Source organism: Lampetra fluviatilis, chromosome 47 (genome assembly GCF_964198595.1).
Source record: "Lampetra fluviatilis chromosome 47, kcLamFluv1.1, whole genome shotgun sequence".
Lineage (NCBI taxonomy): Eukaryota > Metazoa > Chordata > Hyperoartia > Petromyzontiformes > Petromyzontidae > Lampetra > Lampetra fluviatilis.
Genome location: NC_136321.1, coordinates 795,068 through 818,072, shown reverse-complemented (window position 1 = coordinate 818,072; position 23,005 = coordinate 795,068). Strand labels below are relative to the sequence as shown.

General features: G+C 55.6%; 1 protein-coding gene across 3 annotated transcripts in view; it reads left to right on the top strand.

Moving 5' to 3' along the window:
- The window catches only part of LOC144947852 (sodium/hydrogen exchanger 2-like), a 71,539-nt gene extending 59,524 nt beyond the window's left edge, over positions 1-12,015 (top strand). For all 3 annotated transcript variants that reach the window (XM_078877207.1, XM_078877206.1, XM_078877205.1), the window contains exons 9-14: positions 1,170-1,240; positions 2,362-2,526; positions 2,703-2,808; positions 3,296-3,394; positions 4,966-5,047; positions 5,659-12,015. In XM_078877207.1, coding sequence (XP_078733333.1) covers positions 1,170-1,240; positions 2,362-2,526; positions 2,703-2,808; positions 3,296-3,394; positions 4,966-5,047; positions 5,659-6,293 — 1,158 coding nt within the window. In that variant the 3' untranslated portion in view covers positions 6,294-12,015. The remainder of the gene's footprint in view (positions 1-1,169; positions 1,241-2,361; positions 2,527-2,702; positions 2,809-3,295; positions 3,395-4,965; positions 5,048-5,658) is intronic.
- The last annotated feature ends 10,990 nt before the right edge of the window (positions 12,016-23,005 follow it).

The window sequence follows — 23,005 nt, the reverse complement described above, 5'->3', positions numbered from 1 at the left end:
TAAGGAAAAGTGCTTGAACCTCACACAGGTCCAAGTACTCATTTTGAGGCTTAGTTGACCTAGTGGAGGCCCAGGACCGGTTTAGATAATCGTCGAGCTGCCGCTCCCCACTAAAAACTCAACGCACTCACACACATACAATCGCCCTCTTGCTTAACAGCAAGAGGTGGGTCTTCATTCGATTCCCGCTCACGGCAATTAACAGTAGTGAATATGTGAACCGGTCTCTCCAGTGTCAATTCAGCCTGAAATGAGTACCTGGTGCAGTGTGTGAACATCGGCACTGGGGAGAAAATTGTGACCGGGCGTGGTGCTGGCCACCCATCCCCTTCGTGTGCCATGCCAGCCTACATATAGGGTGCCATGGTGACAAGATGTTAACTACCTCGCCTGGTATACAGGAGGTCGTGGGTTCGATCCTGACCCTGATGTCTGTATATTTTGAATTTGCATGTTCTCCAGTTTTTCCCTCCAAAATTTGAATGAATACGCAGCATTTAGAGTATTTGGCTGCTATGCATTTCCACGTGATAAGCCTCAGTGTTGCGCTATCATTTGTGGCCAGGTCGCTTCTAAAAAAGAACGACATAGCTCAGTGGGCCTTACCTGCTAACATAAAAAATACTTTTCATTGTCACGTTCAGCTTTACAAATGTACTCCAAGCTCCTGGTGGCAGTTGGACTTACGAAATAAATTGCATGGGAGGTGGCCAAAGTTGCCTGAGCCGGCGACATTAAGATCCTGAGAGTTTGAATCCTGGGTTTTTAGCCGCCCACGATAAAACTTGATTGTGGACCTCGGAGAATTGATGATCACCGACGACTCCACGCAAATAACATCAACAGCTGAGTGGGGGGAGGGCTGTTTCACTCCAGCCTTGGGTGCGCACCTTCGGTAAAATAAAATAAATAGTTTAGTTTTAGTTATAGGCGCTTGCTAACAGCACTTTCCCCAAATAGTCTGTTGAAGGATTCATGGGTGATCTTTGTATTAGCGGTTGTGATGCCGTGTGTGTGTGTCTGTGGGTGTGTGTGCGGTAGTGTTGCGGTTAGCGCGCTGCGCTACGAAATTGCCCCAACAGTCCTTTCAAGGATACACGGATCTTTGTATTAGCGGTGGTGTTGTTGTTCATGTGTGTGTGTGCGTGCGTGTTTGCAATTCCTCGCAGTTCCTGGACCACCTGCTGGTCGGTATCGAGGACGTCTGTGGACACTGTGGCCAGCACTACTGGAAGGACAAGTAAGGGCACATGTCCATGACCCGTGTGCCTGTGACTTCGTGCCTCGTGCGTCCGTACCCCGTGCGCCGGTGCCCCGTGCGTCCATGCCCCATGTGTACGTGCTCCCGGAGTGTTTTGCGTTGTCGAGTTTCGTTCCCATGGGGAGTTTCCTGTGATGGTGTCGTGACCGCCCCGACTCTTCTGTAAGAAGCAAGAGTGGCTCCGTCTCAATGTGGCTCTTACCTTGGGCAACTGAAGGTGATGGTGATGTTGATGACATTACTTTGGAATACGAGTGGAGTGACTCGTGTGCTGCGCTCCAAACCAGGCGACCCCAGTTCGATTCCCATCCACGGCTCACATTGGTGGTGAGTGACATCCGAACCGGTTGCTGGGTCCCCACCGTACTTCACCTTCTCGCGCTGACCGACTGGTGAAGTATGGTCAAAAATCCCGTTGACTGACATGGTGCGGGGGAGGCCATCATTCAGCAGTGGATTTACAAAGATCCCGCGAATTACTTTTTTATTAACATTTGGGAGAGATGATTCGGAATTGATTTATTTTTGGTTCAATCGTGTGGGTATAATGTAAACAAAAATGGTAACTATAACCCTCCACCACCCGACAGAGCCAATCAAATCAAGTTGCCACATGGGAAAATGTGGCACCTGATATGGTTCTTCAGTCTTAAGTTTTTCTTCAGACTGAAGAGAGTGAGCAACATTTGTGACCAATGGTTGATCGTACCGGACCCTGCATTGCCCCGAGACACAAGGAAGCAAGCAGTGGAGGCAACTTACCAAACGTTGTGGATTCGTTCCCAGCAACGCAAAGTGAAGCGATGTGTCAATTTTTACTAAAGGCTGAAGTTAGTTTTTGGTTACAAAAAAAAGGATCCCGAATAATTCAGGCAGCATCGTCGGTTGTCATACGGAACCACATTCCAATTCCTTTATTGATAAATTTTTCAGTTACCGCGCGGCGTTCTGCAGAATCTGCCATTGCGCGTCGATCAGCCCTGCCCGTGCCTTTTAAAGTGGCGGAGCGCGCACCTCTTCTGTCCAAACGAGGCGCTTCCGTAGGGCGCAGGAGAAACGGCGTTAACATCGCCCCCCTCCCCCGCTTTCGCCATCGTCAGATTTGAGAAGTTCAACAACCGGTACCTGAGGCGCTGGCTGATCCGCGAGCGCACGCTGCGTGAGTTCAACTTCGTGGCCATCTACCAGAAGCTGGAGGTGAAGCAGGCGCTGGAGCTGGTGGAGAGCGGCAACCTGAGCCGTGTGCCGTCCACCGCCGCATTCATGTGAGACACTCGCGTCCATTCATTCACACTCACTCACACAATGCACGGCCACTCGCTCACTCTACAGTGGCGTTGATGGTGTTGACGGTGGTGTCTGTGGTGGCAGTGGTGTGATACTGGTGGCGGTGTTGATGGTGGGGTGACAGTGGGGTGACGGTGGTGGTGCCGCTCTGTAGGAATGAAGCCATCACGGAGCCATCTCGCCCGCCCCCCGTGGCACTCAAGCAGGTGGTGGACGTGCGCAAGATCCTAAACCAGCACATGTACAGGACCCGACAGAGGGTGAGCAGCGCCCGCACTCACAGCCGGGGCTGCTGCGCCCCCGCACGCGGGCAGCGTCCGGGTCTCCACGCGGCCCGCCATCGCGGTCATGCCGCACACCATCCGCGGTCGCCGCTTGTTGCGGGAGTCCGCGGTTCAACCGCTAAATACAACCGCACGCCAGTGGACGTTAATGGTCCTACGGCGTCGTTCGATAAGGGAAGTCGGCCGTTGTGCGTGGACGTCACGGTCAACATTTTCCAAATAAAAAAGAAATGTACACTGCAAATTGCTCAGTTGGGATTATACAGAGGAGCGATCGTCAACCCGCCCCTGCCTACTGGCACTGGGGGTTGCGTATACGCTGAGATGTGACGCAATGCGCTCTCGCTTACCAAGCCTTTGTTGAAGCAAGCCGGGCTCACGGGGCGAGGCACGGTTACCGCGCGTGTCACCGAGCGGAGAGCTCACGGGGCGAGTCACGGTCACCGTGCGTGTGCGCGAGCAGCTGGCGTCGTACAGCCGCCACACGCTGCCGCTGGACCAGGAGAAGCAGGAGAAGGAGATCCTCATCCGCAGGAAGCAGTTCCTGGACATGCAGCGTCAGGTGAATGGCGCTGCACGCACCTCAGCCCATACCGCCGCTCTGCCTCATGAGCTGCATCGCCGCTGTCATGACGATAGTGTAGTGAATCCAACTGAATCGCAGACGTTGTCTTGGGAGCAACACTATTTATTACATCAACTCAACACACAACATAGCGTAACCTACACTCGGGTGTTGAACGCCCATCTAACCACGCTACGGCAGAACTAGACACGGTCCTGCTCTCCCGGTCCGGACCACGAGCTGGGTCCCGGACCGCGTGGCTAGAGGCTTCTTCAACCCGACGTGAATCTTCATTCACCAACGGGTAGGAGCAGGCTCCGCCCCTCGCCCCGCCCACCTTCTAGATCTCTCGAGCTCTTTCCCGAAGGCTCCCGAGAGCTCCTCTATACCACGTGACCACCCAGCGGCCCCCGTCTACCGGTAGCCCCCCTCCAATATCATCTGGTCACGTGTCGGCAGGTCAACCAGCGTATCATGCCCCAACGTAACCCTGGCTGGCTGATGCTCCTTCTCGCTCCCTCACCAGGAGCCTGTACCGCACACTGTACGCGGTGCCTCCGCGCTGACCAGCGCTCACCCAAGCCTGGTACTATGCCCAGGAAGCGGGCTATACTTAATGACAACACAGTATCCGCCGTGGCCTCGCAAGCCCGGCACCACACAGCGACATTCACAGTCACTACAATAGCAACAACAACAACGATGATTCACGGCCCATGGTCAATCTACCGCTGGGTGAAGGGGCTCTCCGTATCGTGTCAGCATTTGGCAGTTGTTTCACCGATTCGGATTGTACACGCAAAGAATGCCCCCCCCCCCCCCGCCTTACTGGCAGACCGATGCCCACTGTCAGCTGTCCAGGTGCTGAGTTGCCTCGTGGCCACACAGAAACAGCAGTGGGGGGGGGGTGCCCCTTTCAAACGTGTTGAGACACGAAGTGATGGTCGTGTGAGTCGGTTCGTACATCTCCAGCGCTCGGGGCAGCATCACTACAGAGGAAGGGCGTTTCTATCAAGCACCGATCGCTCGTTGTTGTCATCGCGATACTTCCCCATGCCGGCCACAGGGCCGTGTGGGATTGTGCAGGGGGGGTGCCGGCTCGGATGCCACTGATGTGAGGCGCTGCTGGGAAGAAACCCCAGGGGGGCAGCCGGCCGCATTTTAAATTGAACGCTCGTTTCTTTAGAGCTGATTTTTGCGTGCGTTTAACTTTGTTGTCCCATGCACGGCACCTTCCGATTTAGCTCGGTCGGCTACGAATGGTGCGAAAGAAGTTCCAACATCGTACACTCGGAGCACGGCACGTTAACCACCGCGCACCCCCCACCTCGTCCAACAGCGGATCGACAAGAGCCGTAACTAACATAGAGGGGTTAGGAGTACGGCTGCCATGCTCCCTACCACCACCACCGCCACACGTAGTGGGCGGCTGCCGTGCCCCCCACCACCATGCATAGTTGGCGGCTGCCGTGACCCCCCCCCACCACCACCACCACCACCACGCGTAGTGGGGGACCCCCGTGGCGCCTCCACTGACCCCCCCCCCCTCCCCCCGTTCCGCGGAGCAGGATGTGAACCACTCCCTGCTGTGCGTGCCGCCCATGCCGGGGACGCCGCCGACGATGCGCCACCTCCCACGCCACTTATCAGGTCGGTGGCGCCGCTCCCAACACACGCGGCAGCCTTCAACGTTCACACTGCAGTCACAGGATCGTCATTGTTACGAAACCAAACTGTTGTTATGATTGTTATAAAAAAAAGACAGCTTTATTTACTCAAACTATTGTAGAGCACTTTTACTTGCTGTATGTACTCCATTCTTAGACCGTGGCTGAATGCACTTTCATAACTATATGAGCTATCATTTGTGGCCAGGTGTCGAGATGCTAACGACCTCGCTTGATATACAGGAGGACGTGCATTCGATCCCGACCCCGATGCCTGCTCTATATTTGGAGATTGCGTTGTCTCTCTCCTCGTGGTAGCGTGGATTTTTCTCCTGGTTTTTTTCCCCCACATTTAGAATCAACATCATGCGTTTAGAGTATTTGGCTGCTATAAATTTCCACATGATTAGCCACTTCGTTGGGCCGCTTCTGAAAAAGAGATACATTCCTGGTGAAAATAGTTTATAGTTTTAGTTGATAACTGCTGGGATGGGACCGCCCCGTGCTTTGACGTGGCGGTGCCGGGTCCCTTCCTCGTCGACATCGCGGCCGTCACGAGCCGGCCTCCTCCCCGTGTCTCTCGTCCGCCCATAGTGAGCGAGGATGGAGAATCCGGCGAGTGGGGCGGCAAAACCTTGCCCAAAATCGTCGTCGACCTGGCATCGCCGCTCTCCGGCGACGTCAACTGGGGGGTCATGAGCCCCCCGAGCAGCCCCGAGACCGACCCGGGGACCCTCTGCCAGAGCGGAGCGCCCGGAGGTTGCCCGGAGGTCAACGGCGGCACCCACCCTGGCCCCGTGGCCCGTTCGCAGTGGCCGAGCGAGCGGCTCCGCGGCGGGACCGAGGCACGGTCGCAGAAGGGAAACCGGACGGCCAACGGCGCGGACCTGCACATCCCCACCAAGTGCGACGCCAACAGGGGGCCCGCCGCGCCCGCTGCGGCCACTCCGGGGAGCCGCGAGGCGAGGCCCGCACTGTTGGCCACGCTGAACGCGGCGACGGGGGTGGTGGACGCGCGCACGGTCAGGCCACCGGCCTACGCGGGCCGCTCGGTGGATGGCCCGGGCAGCGAAGACGAAGACGACGACGTGTTTGAGGAGCGGGCGGGGGCTGCTGGAGCCGTGGGGACCGCGTGCCGGGGACGCGAGCTCGCGGAGAGGGAGGTCATCCCTCTGCTAACCACGAGGTCCGTGTCGGACCCGGGGCCTCCGAGCGACAGTGGGGTTTGATCGCCGCACGCCGGTATGTCCCTCCCCGCGTCGCCCTCCGCTCCGGCGAGACCGAGGCAGAGGAGTTGTGGATCTCCAGAGGTCATGATGGCGAAGCGCAGCACCAGCGCGTGGTTCGTAGACGCCGGCGACGGCGGGGAACCAACGTCATGGTCGGAGGAACCAGCACCCCCCTCGCTCACCCTCTCTTGCACTCGGGCATCACGAGCAGCCGCGTGGTTTTTGCACTCCAGAGGGTCGGGGGGCGTCGTCGCCTGCAGTAGCAGCCGCGAGAGCTTCCGGCAGTGCCAGCAGCAACCCCATTAGCCAGGTTTGCTGCCCTGTGTTTTGAAAAGAAATATGCACTCAGCACTTTGAGCAATGCCAGGTCGATGTTTTGTGTTTTTTGTTCTTTTTAACAGATGGGAGATGAAACAAGGATATATCTGGCTGTCTCTCGTCTTGTCCAGCAAACACAAAATGCATATTCCGCAGCTTTCCCCGCTACACGCAACGTCACACCAGTGCTGTATTTGCAAGTTAAGACAACAACGGTACACTTCGTTTGGAAGCAGGGGTAGACATCAGTCAGGCGTTACCGCGCCCAAACTCCCATCATGCTATGCAGTAGTATTCCATCGTTACTTGCAAGGGATCCACTCCGGCGATGCTCGTGAAAAGTACATGTTGTGGATAATGATATTGGCTCTATGAATATCGTACGCGCAGCATCTGCAGATGCTCGTAAAACTTCAAGAAGTTCTCTTTATCTCGCTCATCACTTTATCTTTCGTCACTTTCTTTATTATAACTTTCTCATCACTTTCCCTCTCTCGATGCGGTAGTCACGTACAGTTCCAGATGCAATTCGTGTATAGCCAAATTCGCGGATGGTGAACAAGAAGGGTATTACTGGATTAAAGAAATCCATCCCCCAGAATGAAATGCGCTCGGCTGTTAACAGCACTTTGAGCGCGCGTGGGCTCGGGCCGCGTCTGAATGAGCGCTCGTGGCCCTACACGTGCAACTTGCTGCGCCGCACCTCTTGCACTCGTCGGGACCTTAAGGGCATCATGGAGAAATTATGACATCTCGCCTGGAGCGTGCGACAGTGTGGTGCACTGCTCTGTCCCTTCCTCTCTCTGTCTCTTCCTCTCTCTGCCTTTCCCTCTTGCTGTTCCAGTTGCAGCAGCCACCCTTGCGTTGTGCGACGAGGGTGAATGGTCACGCTGGCCACATCTGGGGGTGATGAGAAATAAATCTGCGAGCAAAGAAAAAACCTCAGAGTTGTGCGAAATATCACGCGATTTTTCGAAACATACTAAATGTTTAACGGCAGACTTTGACTTTATAACATTTCTCTCCAGTTTTATAGCAGTTAATACACTCTTACGATAATGTATTCCAGCCCAGTATAAAAAAATGACAGTTCACTGATGATTAAATTATCTTGGTATTGTGAAGCTAATTCCCCAGAATGCAACCTCTAATGTAGAGGCGTAATGCAACGGGCGGCTGCTGGCTCCTGTTATCAGGGTTTTCCATTCTCGGGCTACAAGTCCAGGTGGACGACAAAGGAACAGGAATGTGCGGCAGTGCCTCCATCATCAGCGGCATCACCGTCATTATCACGCCCAGGCGGTGGTGGCTGCGCTGCTGCACGTGGCAGCTGTGATCCAGCGCTGTGGAGGCAGCAGCGAGGGTTTGTGGATCGCCGCACAGATGGGGTGTGAAACTCCCTTTACCCGTTGGGCTTCGAGGAGGAGCCGAACCCTGGCTCGCAGGAGAAGTCAGTGCTGCATAGTGGACGAATCGCCATCTGTTCATTCCATCTGTACGGGGTGGGGGGGGGGATAGAGTATTGCCCCCTCGCATGCGTGAGTTTCTCTGGTTGCTGCGGTTTCCTCCCACTTAATAACAATACTTTGAATTTAAATAGCAGTGTCATTCATGCCAACAGCATTCCACAATGCTGTACATGAATTATTTATAAGGACCAAATGCCATATACGTGCTTGGCAACGCACGGCGCGAAAGAAGCCCAACACACACACACACGTACACACCGAGCATTAGAACCCCTACCACTCCTACCAAGCAAATTAAAAAAATGGATAAACAAATTCAGAAATGGCACCAAAATAATTAATAACAAGAAAGTTATCAATAAACACATCTTATTAGTCATTGGCTGAAAAAATATTATAATAAAACCCAATGCAGGACCCTCCTGAAAAATAGTAATTCGATTCTGATAACTAAATTAATATTTTTATGATTTTAAAATATAATTAACTTGTGCTCCAACTGTTAACGACTCAGCACACCACGATAGCTGAGACTGGAAAATCACAGTGGGGGCTCGTGCAGCCCCCTCCACCGTGACCCACCCAGCCGCTAGTGGTCAGGGGTCTGGGCAGCAGTGGCGAGCGGGGTGCATTAGTCGGGACAAGCGCAGTGGAATGTGCCGACTACCACAGCCGAGGTGGCCCCCAGATGGCACCATGGGGGACACAACACCCCGTGGCCACTTCAGGCCACCCCGTGGCCACGTCAGGCCACGCAGTTCCCTCCAAATACAAAAAGGTGGCTCGATAATGATTTTGGGTATCGAAACTTGGGAGGCAAGATGCGCTCTGCACCTTGGATTCCAGCATCTATATATGTTTTAGTTTTTTACCATAAACTCCCTGAGATATTTGCAAGTGTTTGCGTGTCATGAGTGAATGGAGTTAAGTTAGAGCTTAAATATAGTGTTAGGGGATATAATCAGCACAATATCTTTACGGTAATGTGTCATATACCAGCACATGTCCACTCACGTGCTGTCACATTCGAGGCTATTGGTTGATGACGAATTCGGTGGAACGTGCCACAAGGCCGCCAGAAGTGCGTATCTTCATCATCACTTGAGAACCAGCAAATTACGCCTGCTCAGTTCAAACGAGTTGGCTCGCCCTTTGATCATATGATATACGATAATACTGCACGTCAACATGCTGGTAGTTCTGTCAGCTTTCTTTATATAGATCACAAGTATAGTCTAGAAAGTCATAGTCTGACATTGAGACATCGTGTGTCAGTCGTGAGCTCAGGTAACTGCCATTGCTGAACCCACACTTCAAGATGCCACACCCCATCGTGAAGACACCGGCAGTGCCTCGATCATCGACTATCGCTTCTTGTGGAGCCGTGTATGGTGAGCACAGATTACGATTCAATGGTTTGCAAAACAATATTTGCAAACCATTTGCAGACGAAGGTGTCCTTGTGGCGCTATCTTGCACAGGCCCCATCGGAACGTCGCGGAGAGCTTCACTGCGGCAGTGTGGTCACTAAAACATCAAGAAGACAAGAGGCGCAATGGTGCTGAAAAACATCCTACGGAGTTCCACGTCGAGAGAAAGCCATAATCTGTGTACAGGAAGGCCTTTCGTGTATCTGGGAAACAACCGTCGCTGATATCTGCGCTCTGAATGTGGAACCGGACAACCGCCCCTTGAATGCCTCCTTAGCGTGCGGTCGCCTGTGGGAGGGGCTGCGGTCATCACGTGGTATAGCTTCTCAAGCCAACGTGGGGGTTTTCTCGGCAGTGGCTATGTCTGCATTGTTACAGGGCCCTTTATAAGCACCAAAATCAGGAAGCTACGCAGATTCCAGCAGCGCCATATGCTGTCTATCCTACGTTCTATCCTTCGTTCTGCCCTACGTTCTATCCCACGTATCCACTCGGCCGAGAGATTGACCAGCGAGAAATTGCTGGACATTGGAGTACGGCACTGCCTAACCGGCATCGGCTGCGATGGGCGAGACATGTTACGAGGATCTCAGACGATCTATCCCATTCCATTGCAGCAGCTCGGGACTGGCGAACTCTACCGGTGCAGCCGGTCACAAGATCGTCCCTTCGCCGTTGGAAAGACCGTAAATAAATAAACTCGAATGCAGCGTGGCCTTCCGATTCCCTGGCTGGCAGGAGGTAGCCCAGGAGGAGAGCGAGAGAGAAGCGGGTCACACGGTGGATTGGGACGGCGGGACGGGTGGGGATCAGAACCTTCATAGCGCCCGACAGAGACAAAGACGCTCTGCTGACAGGGACACAGCCCACGTGTCCGTCTACCCCTGACAGGGACACAGCCCACGTGCCCGCCTACCCCTCCTGCCTGCGGTCACTGCGGAATGAATCTATGTCACAGCCGGATCGGTCTCGTGAGCCACTAACCCTCCTGCATTATGAAGACCATACGTTTATAAACAAGATGAAACCGAGGATAACAAAACCACTAACTTCAAGCTTCTGAGGCAGCCATCGCCGTTTCGACGGCCATCTCGGAGCAACCTTTGGGCTAATGAATGAATAATCTATGGTTCTTTCGGTAAAGTCACGTAGATAGAAAAAATAATAACAATACAATAATAAATGAATGAACACAATTGGTAGGAATGAGATCGACTGAGAATACCAAGCAGACGATACTAATGGGACATAAAATTATTGATGATTGAATCAAATCACGACAACTCGTCCGCGGGGATACATCACCACATACCTAATTATAATTAGTGGAAAGAGATGAGAGGGGAGAGGTAGGAGAGTGTGTGGAGGGGAGTAGAGTGAGATGAGAGGGGAGAGTGTGTGGAGAGGAGTAGAGAGAGAGGGGTGAGGTATGCAGAGAGAGTCCGTGGATGAAGCTGAACACAGCGAGTGGGATGTTGTCGTGCATTCGGGATGTGATTGGGAGGCGATGAGGAGAGGCGGCCTCAGTCCCAGCTCTGGGTGAGAAGTCTCGCAGCGGCCTTCTCGAGCATCTGGGCTTTGGTGACGAGGTCTACGAAGTCTATTTAAGATAGTTATACAATCAGTAATAATCGTATTATTTTATGCAATATATATCTTTGCATTACATATATACTGTAAATGTTAATGTATAATAGCTATGCATGCCCCGTTGTCGATCCGCTGTTGCTTGAAGTGCATCCCAGTTGCAGTCAGTCATTGAGGTTGTTTGACCATACTTCACCACGCTGGTCCGTGTGGCCTTGGTGATGTGACCCAAGACCACTTGAGCTATCACAAATGATAGCTCAACGAAGTGGCTCATCATCATCACTGTGTGGAAATTGATAGCAGCAGCCAAATAGTCTAATCGCGTGGTGACGTTGATTCTGAATGTGGAGGGAAACCCCGGAGGATCCAGAGATAAATTCACGCGACCGCGGGGTCGACTTGATTTTTACCCCGATGGATGTTACCCTCTGCAAACCCAAAGATCCCCCGTGTAGCCTTAACATACTGTTGGGGCAAGTGCCGTTAGCGTGCAGCTGTGAAGGCCGACACAGTGGCACACGAGGGGGTGGGTGACCAGTCGACCTAGGGGAGGCCCAGGACCGGTTCAAATTAGCGTCACCGGTGGTGTTGGCCGTCAGTGCGCTAACCGCTACACCACCGCTCCCCGCTCAACTGTAGACGTACCATGTACGAGCGCCATCTGTTGGTCGACGTTATTTATTGTTTACGTTTTCTAAATCCGTAACGAGAATTGTCTGTCCTGCTTCTGTTAGTGTTCTGGTTTGTCCTGAGATACACAACAACATCCATCCACCCGTGCATCGCGATCCGTGTATTGGCCGCCGCTGACGATCAACCATTGTTTTTTGTATTGAGTCTGTTGTCCTTCCCCCGCAGATCCGATTTGCACGGTTGCCTACGTACGGTGCGAAAGAAGTTCAACACACACATACATCATCCATACAAACATGCAAATCAAATGTATTCCCTCGCTCTTGTAGACTCAAGAGGCGCGAGGAAGAACCACAGACGGGAAGGCAGCAGCCACGATAGCCCACAACAACATTTGCCCAAGCTCTGCTGGCCTCTACATATGCGATGTTATGGGCCAATGAGTGAACACACGCCCTGTATTGAGTCTGTTGTCCTTCCCCCGCAGATCCGATTTGCACGGTTGCCTACGTACGGTGCGAAAGAAGTTCAACACACACATACATCATCCATACAAACATGCAAATCAAATGTATTCCCTCGCTCTTGTAGACTCAAGAGGCGCGAGGAAGAACCACAGACGGGAAGGCAGCAGCCACGATAGCCCACAACAACATTTGCCCAAGCTCTGCTGGCCTCTACATATGCGATGTTATGGGCCAATGAGTGAACACACGCCCTGTCCCAGGGCTCGGCAACCTTTCAATGGTGAAGAGCAACGTTTGTGTTTGTGTGTTTGTCTTTGACCAAAATTGTTCGAGAGCCGCATCACACGGCACAGAGCGACCTGTACGCAAACACAGCAGCAGTGGCGGGTATACAGCAACATAACAGCAACAACATACATGACTTGAATAAACAACATCGGTGGTTGTAATAAACTGCGTCTATTTCGTTGTTTGTCCCCGTTAGCTATTCTTTAATAACACAGTTTGACTGCTGTACATTTTGTCGTCACAAAGTCATTCCACGGTGATCCCATTCTCTGCCATATTTAATCAGTTATCCTTACGTTCAATTATGTTTTAAGATTAAACAACAAAAAACGGCTTCTCGCAACGGGGGCAAAGAGCCGCCACCTCTGGCCAATCCCACACAGGCGGAAGAAGCGGAGTCTACGTTGTTGCTGTACCGCCTTCTGCTCCTCGACGGGGACGGGAGTTTCAGGACATTCACTCGGTGATCCACCAACCCCTCCCCCGCTGCTGCCTCCACAGCACTGGATTGCAAGCAGCAGCGTGCAGCGAGCGCAGCCACTACCTTGGGTCTAATGATGACGGGGTCGATGCATGTGCAATCCACTTTAATCGCGAAACATCCTTGTCCGATATGTGTGCGATGTGTGTGTGTATGTGTAATGTGTGTGTGTAATGTGTGTGTGGTTTGTGTGTGATGTGTGTGTAATGTGTGTGTGTGCGATGTGTGTGTGTAATGTGTGCGTAATGTGTGTGTAGTGTGTGTAATGTGTGTGCGATGTGTGTGTACCGAGTTACCATGCACGTGGCACGGTCTGTGGGTATCGTTGCTACAATGTTATTTTTCCCATGGCTAAAATTAGCACATCCCATAGGACTGCAACTGAAATGGAAACCCTCTGCTGCCAGTAGCGCAGCCACCCCCAGGAATGTGCTCTGTGTACAGGGCGTAGCGAGCAGCACACGGTGGGTATATTTCCACTTGCGATGCACAGTACCCTGCACACACAATGCGCACGTGTGTGTGCTTGTATCGCACGCACAATCCCGCGCCGGTGCCATCGTAACGTTGATGACGATCAGCGCGCATTCTGATATTTCTCTTCTATTATTGCCCATGGCAATGTGTTCAGGGCGCGATGCAAATGTTGAGGTCTGCTGCTGGCCACGACGAGAGGGATTCAGCAGAGAGAGAGAGAGAGTTTGTATCGTGTCGCTGTTCCTCTGTTGAAGGAGCGTGGATCACAGTGGGGTTACTGTGCGGTCCGTAGTGTGGGTTGTGTAGCCACATCGCACTTCTGTTGGTTGTCTTTAATGTATCTGTGTATGTCTGTGGGTCTCTGTGTCTCCATGTCTCCCTATGTATCTCTACGTGTCTCTATGGGTTCGCTATGCAGTCCGTAGTTTGGGTTGGATGGCCAAAGTCGCACTGCTGTGACTCGTGTCCTTAATGTTCCATTTATAAAGGAGATACGTGCAGTGGCATGTCGATGTTATTGTGCGCTTGATGGTTCAAGCACTAGTGTCTTTGAATGTCCAGAACCAGGAGCTGTGGCATTTTGGATGTCGAATGAGGCGTTTATTCTGGACGTCTAATGGCAGAGTTGTGCACGACGCTTTGAACCTGTGCCCCCTGGGTTTGACTCCCGATCACGGATGTCAGCTGACACCAATGGCGAGTTCGGTTTGATACCGGTCCTTCACTAACCAGCACTGACCAGCGCGATGAAGTATGGTTAGACAACCACCATGACCAACACTGCACGTTGAAGCCCTCAGCCAGCAGTGGATTGACAAAGCTCTCCACTTTACGTGCCTATTAGTGAACTGCATGTAAAACATATATGGGTTTCACTCGTAATAAAAGTTATTGGGTTCTATCTCGTTATTTATAAATGTGTCGCAACCCTCCACCACCCGATACGGCCAAACAGTAAAAAATGTGTCGCGTTGACAAAAGACAAAATCGTTCACTACTTTAGCCCACCGGTGTGTTGAAGAGTGAATCCACAACATTGACAATTTTGAGTACGACGTTTCGCTGGTAATTAAATCCAGCATCATCGGGCGATTTGCCAGAATAGTGAAGCCCTCCACCTGCTTCCGGTTTAAAATAGAGCAGCAGCAGGGTGACGTCATCATTTAACCCAATCAGGTGCAGAGATCGGAGGTGGAGGGGGGTATTGTAATGATATACTAAGTTTGTAATGAGTTAATTAGTATGTTTCCCCCTATAAGGAATTGTAATTGTAATATGTATTATTTAATAATACGCTTCCAGGCCGCACAAAGCCTGTAGCTGTCAGAGCGATTACAATTATTTGTATTTCTCTCAATTTCAATTGATTTTCTTATTCGTCTTGGCCAGTAATAGTTTTACACAACACTTCAACGTTATCAAAATCAATTGAGTGGCCTTGTTGGCGAGCATGTTCTGCCACTACCGACAGTTGTGTTTGAGATATGGATACACTAGTGCTGATATTTAAGTGCAAGTGCTTTAGAGATTCGGAAATGTGAGATAATTCACCCCTGTTGTGCTGTATTCTCTTTGTTTTGTAAAATCACTCAGACTGACACGTTATAACAAGTCACCTGCTTACACTTTATTGCTGCCCTCACCTACGCTCCCTCAGACCTACTCACTCGTCTGTCCCGGGCGGGGGGATCAACCATCACCCACCCGGCGACTCGTGAGGGTTGAGGTCCGTTGACGGCTTGAGGGGCAGCGGCGAGATGTCTCCACGCTTGTCCCCAGCAACAACTAACCCCGCTCCGCACACGTCCTTATATCCTCCTGCCAGTTATCCGAGAGCTCTCGTGTCTCTTTCAGGCGAGCCAGGCTGGCGCCCGTCAGCCCATTCATCGACCCTTATCTCCCCACTCCCTGGCAACACCTCCGGTATCTGCGTGCACACCCGGTCCACCCAGTTTGCACCCGCTTAGCCCCTTAATTAGGTGGCGGCTTGTTCGTGCAACCCCATGTTGCACACGCGCACCTGTTTGCCTTCGGTTGCCCTCGGTTAACAGTGCGCACCGCGTATTTTACTCTCGACTACTAATAATAATTCGTTGGCTTTGTGTAGTATTTGGTTCACTTTAACATACTTTACGTGATGTGTTATTTTAATTGCATTTGGTATTACCTTTGAATCTCTGCACCTTTTTAGGAATGCCACTGTCAGTTGAACGATCTCCCCAGCTGGTGCCTCATGACTTGCACTTCCATCACGTCCAGGAATCCTCTCCAATCCGAGCACGAGCGTGTGAGCTACCTCTAGAGTCGTCGATATCGTGACATCGCTCACACGAGGATCGTCAACGTCTCTGTTCACGAAGGCCACCCTCGGGGAGCCCGTGGCTGTAGCCACATCCCCGACAGGCACGGGCCTGCTGTGTGCGTGTCGGCGCCCTGTCAGAGTACAGCACGGGGAAGTGTACGGAACTGGGAGAGAGTCCAGGACTGTGAGAGAGTAAGGGACTGGGGGAGAGTAAGGGACTGGGGGGGAGGAAGGGACTGGCAGAGAATGAGGGACTGGGAGAGAGTGAGGGACTGTGAGGAGAGTAAGGGGCTGGGGGAGAGTAAGGGACTGGGGGAGAGTGAGGGACTGGGGGAGAGTGAGGGACTGGGGGGAGAGTGAGGGACTGGGGGAGAGTGAGGGACTGGGGGAGAGTGAGGGACTGGGGGGAGAGTGAGGGACTGGGGGGGAGTGAGGGACTGGGGGAGAGTGAGGGACTGGGGGAGAGTGAGGGACTGGGGGAGAGTGAGGGATTGGGGGGGAGTGAGGGACTGGGGGAGAGTGAGGGACTGGGGGAGAGTGAAGGACTGGGGGAAGTGAGGGACTGGGGGGGGAGTGAGGGACTGGGGGAGAGTAAGGGACTGGGGGGAGAGTGAAGGACTGGGGAGAGTGAGGACTGGGGAGAGAGTGAGGGACTGGGGGGGAGTAAGGGACTGGGGGGAGAGAGTGAGGGACTGGGGGGAGGAGGGGAGTGAGGGACTGGGGGGAGTAAGGGACTGGGGGGAGAGTGAGGGGACTGGGGGGGGAGTGAGGGACTGGGGGGGGGAGTGAGGGACTGGGGGGGAGAGTGAGGGACTGGGGGGGGAGTGAGGGACTGGGGGAGAGTGAGGGACTGGGGGGGAGTGAGGGACTGGGGGGGAGAGTGAGGGACTGGGGGGGAGTGAGGGACTGGGGGGGAGTGAGGGACTGGGGGGGAGTGAGGGGACTGGGGGGGAGTGAGGGACTGGGGGGGGAGTGAGGGGCTGGGGGGGAGTGAAGGACTGGGGGGGGTGAGGGACTGGGGGGAGTGAGGAGCTGGGGGGGAGGTGAGGGACTGGGGGGAAGTGAGGGACTGGGGGAGAGTGAGGGACTGGGGGAGAGTGAGGGACTGGGGGGGAGGTAAGGGACTGGGAGAGAGTGAGGGGACTGGGGGGGAGTGAGGGACTGGGGGGAGAGTGTGGGACTGGGGGGGAGAGTGAGGGGACTGGGGGAGAGTGTGGGACTGGGGGAGAGTGAGGGACTGGGGGGAGAGTGAGGGACTGGGGGGGAGTAAGGGACTGGGAGAGAGTGAGGGACTGGGGGGGAGTGAGGGACTGGGGGGAGGAGTGAGGGACTGGGGGGGAGTGAGGGACTGTGGGGGGAGTGAGGGACTGGGGGGGAGTGAGGGACTGGGGGGGGAGTGAGGGGCTGGGGGGGAGTGAAGGACTGGGGGGAGTGAGGGACTGGGGGAGTGAGGAGCTGGGGGGGAGTGAAGGACTGGGGGGGAGTGAGGGACTGGGGGAGAGTGAGGGACTGGGGGGGAGTGAGGGGCTGGGGGGGGAGTGAAGGACTGGGGGGGAGTGAGGGACTGGGGGAGAGTGAGGGACTGGGGGGGGAGTGAGGGACTGGGGGGGAGTGAGGGACTGGGGGGAAGTGAGGGACTGGGGGGGAAGTGAGGGACTGGGGGAGAGTGTGGGATTGGGGGAGAGTGAGGGACTGGGGGAGAGTGAGGGACTGGGGGGAAGTGAGGGACTGGGGGAGAGTGTGGGATTGGGGGAGAGTTAGGGACTGGGGGGGGAGTGAGGGACTGGGGGGGAGTGAGGAGCTGGGGGGGGAGTGAGGGACTGGGGGGAAGTGAGGGACTGGGGGAGAGTGTGGGATTGGGGGAGAGTGAGGGACTGGGGGAGAGTGAGGGACTGGGGGGGGAGTAAGGGACTGGGGGGAAGTGAGGGACTGGGGGAGAGTAAGAGACTGGGGGGGAGAGTGAAGGACTGGGAGAGAGTGAGGGACTGGGGGGGAGTGAGGGACTGGGGGAGAGTGAGGGACTGGGGGGAGAGTGAGGGGACTGGGGGGGAGTAAGGGACTGGGGGGGAGTGAGGGACTGGGGGGGGAGTGAGGGACTGGGGGGGAGTGAGGGACTGGGGGGAGAGTGAGGGACTGGGGGAGAGTCAGGGACTGGGGGGGGAAGTGAGGGACTGGGGGAGGGAGAGTGAGGGACTGGGGGGGAGTGAGGGGACTGGGGGGGAGTGAGGGACTGGGGGGGGAGTGAGGGACTGGGGGGGAGTGAGGGGCTGGGGGGGGAGTGAAGGACTGGGGGGAGTGAGGGACTGGGGGGGAGTAAGGAGCTGGGGGGGAGTGAAGGACTGGGGGGAGTGAGGGGCTGGGGGAGAGTGAGGGACTGGGGGGGGAGTGAGGGACTGGGGGGGAGTGAGGGACTGGGGGGAGAGTGAGGGACTGGGGGGGAGTGAGGGACTGGGGGAGAGTGTGGGACTGGGGGAGAGTGAGGGACTGGGGGAGAGTGTGGGACTGGGGGGAGAGTGAGGGACTGGGGGGAGAGTGAGGGACTGGGGGGGGAGTAAGGGACTGGGGGGGAGTGAGGGACTGGGGGGAGAGTGTGGGACTGGGGGAGAGTGAGGGACTGGGGGGGAGTGAGGGACTGGGGGGGAGTGAGGTACTGGGGGGAGAGTGTGGGACTGGGGGAGAGTGAGGGACTGGGGGGAGAGTGAGGGACTGGGGGGGGAGTAAGGGACTGGGGGGAGAGTGAGGGACTGGGGGGGAGAGTGAGGGACTGGGGGAGAGTGAGGGACTGGGGGGAGAGTGAGGGGACTTGGGGGGAGTAAGGGACTGGGGGAGAGTGAGGGACTGGGGGAGAGTGAGGGGCTGGGGGGGAATGAGGGGCAGGGACTGGGGGAGAGTGAGGGGCTGGGGGGGAATGAGGGGCTGGGGGCAAGTGAGGGGCTGGGGGGAAGTGACGGACTGGGGGGATGTGAGGGGCTGGGGGGAAGTGAGGGGCTGGGGGGAAGTGAGGGACTGGGGGGAAGTGAGGGACTGGGGGGGAGTGAGGGACGGGGGGGAGTGAGGGACTGGGGGGAGTAAGGGACTGGGGGAGAGTGAGCGGCTGGGGGAGAGTGAGGGACTGGGGGAGAGTGAGGGACTGGGGGGGAGTGAGGGGCTGGGGGAGAGTGAGGGACTGGGGGGGAGTGAGGGACTGGGGGAGAGTGAGGGACTGGGGGAGAGTGAGGGACTGGGGGAGAGTGAGGGACTGGGGGAGAGTGAGTGACTGGGGGAGAGTGAGGGACTGGGGGGGAGTGAGGGACTGGGGGAGAGTGAGCGGCTGGGGGAGAGTGAGGGACTGGGGGAGAGTGAGGGACTGGGGGAGAGTGAGGGACTGGGGGGGAGTGAGGGACTGGGGGGGAGTGAGGGGCTGGGGGAGAGTGAGGGACTGGGGGAGTGTGAGGGACTGGGGGGGAGTGAGGGACTGGGGGAGAGTGAGGGACTGGGGGAGAGTGAGGGACTGGGGGAGAGTGAGGGACTGGGGGAGAGTGAGTGACTGGGGGAGAGTGAGGGACTGGGGGGGAGTGAGGGACTGGGGGGAGTGAGGGACTGGGGGGAGTGAGGGACTGGGAAGGGAGTGAGGGGCTGGGGGAGAGTGAGGGACTGGGGGGGAGTGAGGGACTGGGGAGAGTGAGGGACTGGGGGGGAGTGAGGGGCTGGGGGAGAGTGAGGGACTGGGGGGGAGTGAGGGACTGGGGGGGAGTGAGGGGCTGGGGGAGAGTGAGGGACTGGGGGAGAGTGAGGGACTGGGGGGGAGTGAGGGACTGGGGGAGAGTGAGGGACTGGGGGAGAGTGAGGGACTGGGGGAGAGTGAGGGACTGGGGGGGAGTGAGGGACTGGGGGGGAGTGAGGGACTGGGGGGGAGTGAGGGGCTGGGGTAGAGTGAGGGACTGGGGGAGAGTGAGGGACTGGGGGGAGTGAGGGACTGGGGGAGAGTGAGGGACTGGGGGAGAGTGAGGGACTGGGGGAGAGTGAGGGACTGGGGGAGAGTGAGGGACTGGGGGAGAGTGAGTGACTGGGGGAGAGTGAGGGACTGGGGGGGAGTGAGGGGCTGGGGGAGAGTGAGGGACTGGGGGGGAGTGAGGGACTGGGGGGGAGTGAGGGGCTGGGGGAGAGTGAGGGACTGGGGGAGAGTGAGGGACTGGGGGGGAGTGAGGGACTGGGGGAGAGTGAGGGACTGGGGGAGAGTGAGGGACTGGGGGAGAGTGAGGGACTGGGGGAGAGTGAGGGACTGGGGGGAGAGTGAGTGACTGGGGGAGAGTGAGGGACTGGGGGGGAGTGAGGGACTGGGGGGGAGTGAGGGACTGGGGGGAGTGAGGGACTGGGAAGGGAGTGAGGGGCTGGGGGAGAGTGAGGGACTGGGGGGGAGTGAGGGACTGGGGGGGAGTGAGGGACTGGGGGAGAGTGAGGGACTGGGGGAGAGTGAGGGACTGGGGGAGAGTGAGGGACTGGGGGAGAGTGAGGGACTGGGGGAGAGTGAGGGACTGGGGGAGAGTGAGGGACTGGGGGAGAGTGAGGGACTGGGGGAGAGTGAGGGACTGGGGGAGAGTGAGTGACTGGGGGAGAGTGAGGGGCTGGGGGGGAGTAAGGGACTGGGGTGGAGTGAGCGACTGGGGGGGAGTAAGGGACTGGGGGGGGAGTGAGGGACTGGGGGAGAGTGAGGGACTGGGGGGGAGTAAGGGACTGGGGGAGAGTGAGGGGCTGGGGGGGAGTGAGGGACTGGGGGAGAGTGAGGGACTGGGGGGGAGTAAGGGACTGGGGGGGAGTAAGGGACTGGGGGGGAGTGAGGGACTGGGGGAGAGTGAGGGACTGGGGGGGAGTGAAGTGAGGGACTGGGGGAGAGTGAGGGACTGGGGGGGAGTGAAGTGAGGGACTGGGGGAGAGTGAGGGGCTGGATAGGAGTGAGGGGCTGGATAGGAGTGAGGGACTGGGGGAGAGTATGAGACTGTTTACACACCGCACCAGGTACTCGTTTGAGGCTTTGTCGACCGAGGGGAGACCCAGGACCGGTTCAGATTATCGTCACTGGTGTTGGCCGTGAGCAATAATCGAACTCGCGTCACCGGGTTCGTAGCGCAGCGTGCTAACTGCTACACACAGACGCACAGACACACACATACAATGTGGCTGTGGCGTGAGACAAACATCTCGATGCTAAACACAAACTCCACTTGGGATTAAACAGCAGCAGCGACATTTCCCCTCTAATGCGAAAAATTGGCATTAGAAATGAAACATAACCGGTCTGGAGACTCGGCGAGGCTCTCATGGCAAATTAATAATTACTCATATAATAAGCCAAGCATGTGTGTCCCGCGCGTGACGTCACTCCACATGAAGCACCCCCTCATTAATAATCATGAGTGGATGACGTGAGGCACCCCCCCTCATTAATAATTATCGTTAGCGGGTGACGTCACTCCACATGGGGCAACCCCCCCCCCAATAATAATCATGAGCTGAACAATTTTACAATTTTATATTTCAGATTTACTGCAATATACACCCGTCCTTGTACGGGCAAACAAGCTCGTAACATAATAGCAGTTGCGCAATGTTGACCACGGCCGAGACAGTGCGCATTGTATCAGCTGCCAGAGCGATGTAGAACACATGGGGGGCGGGGGGCGGTGAGCGCGTTGCGCTACGAATCTGGCGACCCGAGTTCGATTCAGCCTCAAATGAGTATCTGATGCGGTGTGTAAACATCGCCACTAGAGAGACAAAGGCGGCCGGGCGTGGTGTTGGCCACCCACTTCCTCTTGTGCCGTGCCGGCCTTCATAGGTGTAACTCGCTCCCAGCACTTGCCCGAACAGTTTGTTAAGGCTACACGGGGGATCTTTGTCTTTGTGGCAACAACTCTGCTGGCCGTGTTCTGTGTCGGTTGTCAATCACAGCACGAGCGTCATTGGCACGCTGCCGTCTCTCAGTAAGGTGCTCTGTTTCACAGGCCGGTATAGTGTAGTGTGTCACTGTCACACACACGTGTAGTGTGTCACTGCTACACACACACACGTGTAGTGTGTCACTGCTACACACACACACGTGTAGTGTGTCACTGCTACACACACACGTGTAGTGTGTCACTGCCACACACCCACACGTGTAGTGTGTCACTGCTACACACACACGTGTAGTGTGACACTGCCACACACACACACGTGTAGTGTGACACTGCTACACACACACACGTGTAGTGTGTCACTGCCACACACACACACACACGTGTAGTGTGTCACTGCTACACACACACACGTGTAGTGTGACACTGCTCCACACACACACGTGTAGTGTGTCACTGCCACACACACACACGTGTAGTGTGTCACTGCCACACACACACGTGTAGTGTGTCACTGCTACACACACACGTGTAGTGTGACACTGCTGCACACACACACACGTGTAGTGTGTCACTGCTACACACACACGTGTAGTGTGTCACTGCCACACACACACACGTGTAGTGTGACACTGCTACACACACACACACGTATAGTGTGTCACTGCCACACACACACACGTGTAGTGTGTCACTGCCACACACACACGTGTAGTGTGACACTGCTACACACACACACGTGGAGTGTGACTGCTACACACACGTGTAGTGTGTCACTGCTACAAACACACACACACGTGTAGTGTGTCACTACCACACACACACACGTGTAGTGTGACACTGCTACACACACACACGTGTAGTGTGACACTGCTACACACACACACGTGTAGTGTGTCACTGCCACACACACACGTGTAGTGTGTCACTGCCACACACACACACGTGTAGTGTGACACTGCTACACACACACACGTGCAGTATGACACTGCTACACACACACACACGTGTAGTGTGACACTGCCACACACACACACGTGTAGTGTGACACTGCCACACACACACACGTGTAGTGTGTCACTGCCACAAACACACGTGTAGTGTGACACTGCCACACACACACGTGTAGTGTGACACTGCTACACACACACACGTGTAGTGTGTCACTGCCACACACACACACGTGTAGTGTGTCACTGCCACACACACACGTGTAGTGTGTCACTGCCACACACACACACACACGTGTAGTGTGTCACTGCTACACACACACGTGTAGTGTGACACTGCCACAAACACACGTGTAGTGTGACACTGCCACACACACACGTGTAGTGTGACACTGCCACACACACATACGTGTAGTGTGACACTGCCACACACA